Source organism: Solanum tuberosum, unplaced genomic scaffold (assembly GCF_000226075.1).
Source record: "Solanum tuberosum cultivar DM 1-3 516 R44 unplaced genomic scaffold, SolTub_3.0 scf00092, whole genome shotgun sequence".
Taxonomy (NCBI): domain Eukaryota; kingdom Viridiplantae; phylum Streptophyta; class Magnoliopsida; order Solanales; family Solanaceae; genus Solanum; species Solanum tuberosum.
Window position 1 is genome coordinate 748,371 of NW_006239019.1, and position 8,610 is coordinate 756,980.

Here is an 8,610-nt window from a genome sequence, read left to right on the forward strand (position 1 = left end):
TCATATACTTATTTGTTGATGATAATCATGACAAGTGAATATATTTAATCCAACAGGAGATAATTTTAGTTGTATGATGTACTTAATTATCTCAATCTTATTACTCTTAATAATTAGAGTATACTTTGTTTCAATTTAACTTTGTTCAAATTGATTGAGTGTGCAAATCACGGAAGAAGCTAGGCAGGGCTTTGTGGGTTCGGACGAATTCAGTAGCTATTCCGTAGACCCTATATTTTTACTAGAAAATTAAGTAATAACTTGTGAACCCCTAACAAAAATGATTGACAACTCAATGTTAAGGAAGAGGAAAGAAATTTAGAGCCCCCAAACTCCTAATACTAGCTCCGCCTCTGGTGCAAAATGTTAACATGGGTGAATTTATTGTGCAATTTATGATACATATGAACTCATGGTCTTTCCAAAATTAGATATTTTATTTACATATTTTCTCGAACTGATATAATATTGCCTTTCTCGATATAGGTAGTCAGAGTGTTTGTTTCTCTGTGTTTATTTCATTAAGTTGGTCAGCGATAATATATAAATAATTATATATTAAAAGAATTATAATTTATAGATATAATTAGGATTTTATAGCAATTTCTCTCTCCCTCTCCATATTCTCACTCGCCTCTCCCCTCTCTCTCTTTGCCCTTTCTGTCTCGACTTTTCCTCTCTTTGTCCACAATACATATATAAATGATAACAATTAATGATACAAATATAAATGGTAACACATAAACAGAATACACAAGGCACCAAATGAACACAAATGCACATGAATACAAATATAATTTGTGACCTATTAGAATAACGATACAATTGTATTGTAGTAACAAATTACGAATACAATAGTCTTGATAAAATTGTATTCATTGATACAAATTAATTGTATCAATTGTATTCGTGATACAATTATCAACTAGATATACAATTATCGATCATGTATACAGATCAATTGTATCTCTCTCGCCTCTGTCCTCTACTCCTCCTTCTAGTAGCTAATTTTTTTTTCTTTCTACTCTGTATAAGAAACTTATCCAATTGCTATGTGAATTACCTTTTTTTTTTAAAAAGAAAATTTTTAGTGTCATGTGATAAATCACTGTTCCAAGTTCCAAATGCTGAATGCCTCGAAAAGGATTTCAGAAGATAAAACATGAAGATGCTAGTTTTGATTGAGCAATGGAATAAAAAAAAATAAAAAATAAAAAATTGAGCTCTGGAACAAAATAAAATAAAATTACGCGTTTGAAAAGTTTCCATATTTGTTACTTTCCTAATTAATTTTAGGAAACTTTGGTAATCCTTTTCCAATACAAAAAATGGATAACTATATGTATATATATATTATACTTTACCTTACTACCTATTTTTCATCTACATTACTATAAGCTAGGGTTATTTGTTCATTGTTACAATATTCTTCGATCTTTATAGGTAATTAGCTACGTAGTTATGGCGATTCGTGATGTTGAGACGTTGGAAAAGGACAACAAGATTCTTAGAGCCACAATGTTAAAGAAACGGTATGCTAACGTGATCATGAAATCCCAAAAACAAATTCTTGGCAAAGCGTTTGATGAAAAAAAGATGAAGAAAAAGGCTGCATTGTGGGAGAAGCAGTTGCAAGAAGAAAAAGTAAAGTTGCGGGAAAGAGATAGGGAAGCAGCACGAATCGCTATTGCAAGCATCAAAAGAACTGTAAATTTTGGTGATGGTCTTCAAGCCGAAAGAGATTTGATGTTGATCATCGGTTGCTACAAATGGATTGTAAATTGAAGAGATTCGCCGTAGGAATGTATGATCAGATTGTTATTTGTAAAATAATATACGTAGTATATTCAATAGTGTTTCAATTTAATTTTGCTGTTCAAATTGGTTAAGTAGTTTAGTACTCTTTCTCTGTCCCTAATTACTTATTCATTTTTTCTTTTTTAGTTGTTCCTAATTACTAGTCCATTTTGACAAATCAAGAAAGAACAAAAAAATTTCCTATTATACCCTCAATTAATTACTTTGAAAAAGATAGAACTTCTTGAAAATCTTAAGTTTTAATTCATTCACTTCATAATTAATAGGGCAAAGCTGGTAAACTCATTATGTCATTAGTTATTTTATTAATAGGTGTGTCAATTCAAAAGTGGATAAGTAATTAGAGATAGAGGGAGTACTGCAATTTATTTTGCGATATAAGTGACAATTACACGACTTAAGGAGCATGATTTTTTTTTATTGGTATATGAATGCAAGTTGCAACAATCAGGGATTTCACATTGAAAAAAACTAAGGGTTCAGGCAAAACTCAATTTATTTTGAATTTGAGTTTTAAATAAAGAACGCCAATAAAAGATATAAATAAAGATTTACTATTTGTATGTATTCTTGTTCTTGAAATCATAGTAGGATAGGAAGAATATTTGTGGTAAAAAAAGTAAATAAATTATTACGGCTCTTATATGCAAGAGAGAAAGCAAAACTTAACAAAGGATCATAATATTATTTTTTTCATTTGATTCTTTCAAACCCAAACAATCAGAGTCCCCTCCTCTTTTAAATTCCTCATTTTCTTATTATGAGTTTGTGTGAGCTTAGTTTTTTATTTGTCGTTGTATTTTAATTGTAATTCATAGCAGTATATAATCGTACTTTATTAAATTATATTTATAAGATAAGAAATTAATATATTTTGATTTTGCAAATACTTTCTGTATACACGTTATTTTTTCCACTTTTGAGATTACATTAGCCATATTATTATATTGTTTAATATAATTGGGATAATATATAAACATATTTGTTAATTTGACCTCAACATATACTAATGTCATTTAATGTCAGGTGTGCACTAGTAGATTCTTAAAGAAAAATTACATAAGAAGACAAATATATGATGTGTATTTATTATTTATAACTACAGTTTAGAAGAATTACAATTTGTAGCTATAGTTATGATTTTATAACAAATTTATCTCTCGTCTCTCATCTCTCATCTCTCCACCCTCCCTACCTCCCTCACCTTTCTCCTCTCTTTGCACCCTTACTCGTCTGTCTCCTTTCTCTATCTCTGTGTTCTCTCACTTGCCTCTCTCCTCTTTCTTTTGCCTCTTTCATTTCCAGTCTCTCTCTTTTGCCTCTCTCCTCTCTCTTTTGCCTCTTCCTCTTCCTCGTCCTATCTCTCTACCATACTAATACAAAATGTAATAATCAATGACATAAATATAAATGGTAACACATGAATACAATACACAAGGCTAAAGATGAATAAAAATGCACATGAATACAACTATAATTTGTTACGAATTACAACAATAATACAATTGTATTTGTTGATACAATTGTATTCACCGATACAAATTATATTTGAATAAAAAATATGTTCGTTAATATGCTTGACAAAATTGATTTGCATCAATGAATTGGACACAATAATCTTGATACAATTATATTTATTATTACAAAATCAGTTGTATCAATTGTATTCGTGGTACAATTATCGGCTAGATATACAATTATCAATCAGGTATACAAATTCATTTGTATCTTTCCAGCCTCACTCCTTTTTCTCTCAAATCTCGTTCGCGTATCTCCTCCCTCTCTCAATCTCACTCGTCTCTCTCCTCCTTCTAGTAGCTAGTTTTTTTTTATACAAATCAATTATATTTGTGATACATTATACAAATCAATTATGTTTCTCTCCTCTCTCCCAAATCCCGCTCGCCTTCCTCCTCCTTTTAATACATAGCTACGAATTGTAATAAAACCAACTATAACTAAAAGCCTAATTATATTTCAAAAGTCTTAGTTGTTTTTGAAATTTTCTCATACTTAAATAAACTAATGTTAGTGGGTATTTTATGATAATATTCCTTGGTTACATATTAAAGGAAAATTATCTTCAATTTTGTAACTATTATTTTCCTTTGTTTTGTCCATGTTTTCTTGTTTTTGGAGAAACTTGACAAGCCAAAGACAGGAGGAACCCATGGCTAGGAGCATCTCATACATCACAGGCTCCCAGCTTCTCTCTCTCAAACGCCGTCCAAATATCGCCATCGTCGACGTCAGGTCATTACAAAGCTCAATTCCCACTTACATAATTTTCTAGATCTCTCTGTATATTTTCTGCCAAACCCCATATCGATTTCTTGATTTTTTGGCCTCAAATTTGCAGAGATGATGAGAGGAGCTACGATGGGCACATAGCTGGGTCGCTTCACTTTGCAAGTGATACTTTTCTTGATAAAATACCCAGTCTTATTCAAGCTGCTAATGGCAAAGATACCCTTGTTTTCCACTGTGCTCTTAGCCAGGTTTGAATCTTGTTTAGTACTTTTTACTCACTTTCTGGTGTTTATCTATCTGTTTTCTATTTCCTTAATTGGGTATTTCTGTTTTTGGTTAAAGATTCTATCTTTGATCATTCTATAGTTTCCTGCACAGATTCCTTTTTGGGGTTTTTTGTTTATCTGTTGTTGATGCATTTCTTTATTAAGCTGCTAATGGCATTGTGAACTTATCTTGTTTCCTTGTGATCTGTTTATGTGGATTTGACCATCCTTTCCTCTTGAGCTATATTTTGAGATTGGGTTAGGCCTAACTGTCATATATGTACATGGTATCGGAACCAAGTCCATCCTTGTTTGAGCCTGTATTAAGGAGTTGTTAAACAGTTAAAGTGGGTTAGAGCACCACATTGGTTGGATGATCTGCTTATATGGACTTTGGCAATCATCCCCTTGAGCTAGCTTTTAGGGTTGAGTTAAGCCCAAGTGTCAGATCTTTACATTATCCATATTGTGTTTGGTAAAGATTGTATCTGGTTGGATTCTCAGTTATATCTTCATCACTCTATAAGTTTCTGCACATCTCCTTATTGGTTTTCAATTGATTGGTATATGTAGGGATTATTGGCTTGAATTTTGAATTGGTCAAAACTATGGAAAGGACGGTGTTATAGGATTTTCAACTGCTACTAGTCGGAGAAATAACTTTTTAGAGTTATTGCAGTTGGTGGAACTAGAGATATCGAGATCAGTAAAGATACACAATGAAGCAGGGAAAGACTAATTAGAGAGTCTCATCTTATTTTCTCCCTAATTATGAATATTCATCATTGCTAAAGTGTCCTTCCTAATATCAAGCTTATGTCACTTTCATGCGGTCATACCCTACAAGCTTCTCTGAAATATTAGGTAGTGTAGTCCTAAAATTAATTATAGCGCATGGAGGGGATCCAAGGTTCAGTTAACATGTAATATGCCAGAAATTTCTGGACCCCTTCAGTAAATTCTTAGAGTGTTGTGAAGTGAATAGTAGACTAAAAGTAATCATGCCACTGATATCTTTGTCTCTTTGCTGAAAGCACATTATGCCTTAGTATAAACCTTCAAAGCTTGGTTTTGTTCTGGAATTGCTCCAGAGTAACAATCCTTGAGTCCTCACAAGTCACAAATACCTAACTTTTTCCCCCTAAACGCCAAATGGTGGTGTTAGGGCTGTCGGCTTTGCTGGGATTCAAAAATTTGGTTCCTGAAGTTATTATTCCAATCTACCTTCTCAAAAAAGTTATTTGTTCCAATCTTTGACTGTTCAGATTGTACTATGCAGCGTGCACTATTGATCAACTTACATGTTTGGCATAGGCTTACAATTTCCGTCCATGAGTTTTACCTACCACCAAAAGCTTTTACTCTTTGGTTAATAACAAATTAAGGATATATTGTTCTCCAACTTCGGATGATCACTCGACAGTCATTATATTATACATAGTTCCGCATGTTTGGAATCTTCAGGAACAAATTGCAGCATTTTTCTCTTTGTAAAATCTTGAGAGATACTTCTGCTGCACAATGCTTTAATTTCATTTGGTGGGTACAACTTCTGATAAGATATCTAGCTCTGTCCTTTACCATTTAACCATTAACTAAAACGTGTTGGCGAGCTTTTTTTTTCTTCCAATAACATTCTGTATTCCTCAATCCGATCTTACGGATTATTCGAAATTCAGAAGGATTGTGTGGGGGACATTGATGGGTCATATATAAAGCTATGATAAAAAAGTTGATTAAACTTTGTTTAGTGGTCTCTTTGGAATGTATATCCATTTCAATAAAGGAGAAGATGAAGCATCTCCTAACTCTTTGTGCTAGCATTGGTGGATATGTCATTTGTATCATTATTTTGCTATATATGTCAATCTCATGGATGAAGCAACAACTAAAAGTTCAATGAATAAAGTATGCAGAAAGATTAGGGTAGACCGTTAGACTAGAGAGATAGAGAAAGGCAATGCAATATCCTAGGCTGTGATTATCAGAAGCATGAAGGTGTAATTTGCAGAGCTGCTAGTCTGGAGTAAACCTGGAAATGAGACAACTGATAGCTGATGGCGTCAACTTGTAATTACAACAAATAAATCTAGAAATAGGAGGTAAAGTTTTAAAATTAGGCTTGCTTTCACAAAACTGTGAAAAATAGCAATAGTTTAAACCCTGAAGGGTCATGCTATGTTAATTCTTGCTTTTGGTTTTTGAAATTGCACTTGTGATTCTAAGCGTAGTGCACAACACTGCACAGAAGTGTTAAGTGTGAGAGAGAGAGTACTCGTATACTACATTAAAGGTATAATACTGTACCTTACCAGTTTAATATTACATTACAGATTTACCTCTCATGTGTGGTTTGCGAGCTATTGCATAGGAGTGAGGGTTTTACCTTGTGTGCACGGTAATACATTACAGTCATGGATTTTTTCAAAGATCGAACGAGCTAAAATGTCTAATATTGTCTAGAGTTATGGAATGGTTATGTTATAACTTATTTAACTCAAATTCTAACTTTTGTAGTAGTTATGAATATTTCTCATACTTGATTTTCTCTCATAGTGCAAGTAGTAGTACTTCCATTCGGCTTTAATTTATATTAAGCTAATAAATACAAATAGTTACTTTTCTCCCTAACAACTTTTTCTCTACAAAAGTTCTTTCATAATGCAAGCGTGGTATGTTAATGGAAACTGAATATTACATAATCTTCAAAAAGAACTATTCATTTATCGTGTTGAATTGTGTCGTACAAGAGGAGAATAATACCTCCTATTCACGTCTCTTGTTTTCACATATGAATGAACTTATTGAGTTGTGAATGACTATTTTCTAGGTTCGAGGACCAAAATGTGCAAGGAGGCTTGCAGAATATCTAGCTGAATCGAAAGATGATGTGGGAATAAAAAACATTATGGTATTGGAGCGTGGTTTTAATGGATGGGAGTCCTCTGGTAGACCAGTTTGTCGTTGCGCTGAGGTCTTCTGCAAGGGTCACACTGAACCAGCATAGCTATAAAAAAAAAAAAGGTAGATAAACCATGTCAAAGAAGAGGGGATATATTGTACCCTGATATATAGTTCGACAGATTGTAATATTGTCCTATAAAAGGATCCTATGGAGTTGTGATCTGAGAGGCATAAATGGCTGTTTGGCTGCTCATCATTTTGAAAAGAAACCAAACCATGTTATTTTCATTTTTATGCCATCTTAAATTACTATGTTGACATAATTTGAATTTCCTTACTCATATTTCTTGCTCCTCGGAAACAGCCTCTTTACCTCCATGAGGTAGGGGTAAGGTTTGCGTACATTCTACCCTTCCCAAACCTCACTTGTGGGATTTCACTGTTATGTTGTTGTTGTTGTATATTTCTTGCTCCGCTGTTGTATGCCGTCTTTGTTATATTCTGCCTAATTTTGTGTGATTTGTACGTGTTGGTCATGAAATATTTTTTGTTTTTTTTTCGGAGTTGTTTGGCCATAAAAAAAATATTTATATTGAACTAGAGGGAGTATCTTGTGTTCAATAGGTAAGTCGAAAATATTATTCCAAAAGTATTTACATAAAATCTAAGACAAATAGCAGCGATTAGGATAGTGTGTGTGGTAATGGGGATAGCGATAGTACACAAGGGTGTATGCTGGGGAGGGGGGTTAAATACTGTTTATGAAACTTATTTTCACTATATTACTAATATTTAATAAGAGCCTATAAGTATACAATTCTTAGACGACATGTGTGCTTGAGTTATGTGTTTGTAGCTGAGGGTGATTTGCTCAAAATATGTGGGGCTTATTTCTGAAAAATTTAGTATTCAGCTTAAATATTTGTCTTACTTTCCCTTTTAATTGATTATATATTTGAACAATAGTGAACAACTGAAAATATTAGATTATATATTTGAAAGTTACGTCAAAAGTACTATAAAATTACAATAATTAACAACTTATAATATTAAAATTTTGAATGACTCTCAAAATTTTATTAGTGTCACATAATTTGAGACAAAAGGAGTCACATATATTATTTGAATACTACGTTAAAAAAAAAAATCATTCACAATAATTAACAATTTAAAAACCATACAAAAAATTTAGTTGGCTCTCCAAATTCTATCCGTCCCACACGAATTGGGACAATGAGACTGATAAATTATAAATCAATAATTAACAATTTCAAACATATATAAAAATTTGTTCAACTTTCAGAATTTTATTTGTACAACATAAATTGAGATATAAAATGACACATATTGAAACCGTGTGAACACAAGCTCC

At 32.4% G+C, this 8,610-nt stretch overlaps 1 protein-coding gene across 1 annotated transcript; it reads left to right on the forward strand.

Moving 5' to 3' along the window:
- The first annotated feature begins 3,901 nt into the window (after nucleotides 1–3,901).
- On the forward strand, nucleotides 3,902–7,581 carry LOC102578207 (dual specificity phosphatase Cdc25). Its single transcript, XM_006347670.2, has 3 exons — nucleotides 3,902–4,071; nucleotides 4,178–4,316; nucleotides 7,165–7,581. Exons 1-3 carry the CDS (start codon nucleotides 3,938–3,940, stop codon nucleotides 7,339–7,341), a joined length of 450 nt encoding a protein of 149 aa, XP_006347732.1. The 5' UTR covers nucleotides 3,902–3,937; the 3' UTR covers nucleotides 7,342–7,581.
- Nucleotides 7,582–8,610: the final 1,029 nt, after the last annotated feature.

What these genes read in the sequence shown, in the direction of transcription:
- LOC102578207 (XM_006347670.2), top strand. Translation starts at nt 3,938, where the DNA reads ATGTTTTCTTGTTTTTGGAGAAACTTGACAAGCCAAAGACAGGAGGAA. An exon ending in ATCGCCATCGTCGACGTCAG is followed by an intron (nt 4,072 to 4,177) that starts GTCATTACAAAG and finishes TCAAATTTGCAG; the next exon opens with AGATGATGAGAGGAGCTACG. An exon ending in TCCACTGTGCTCTTAGCCAG is followed by an intron (nt 4,317 to 7,164) that starts GTTTGAATCTTG and finishes ACTATTTTCTAG; the next exon opens with GTTCGAGGACCAAAATGTGC.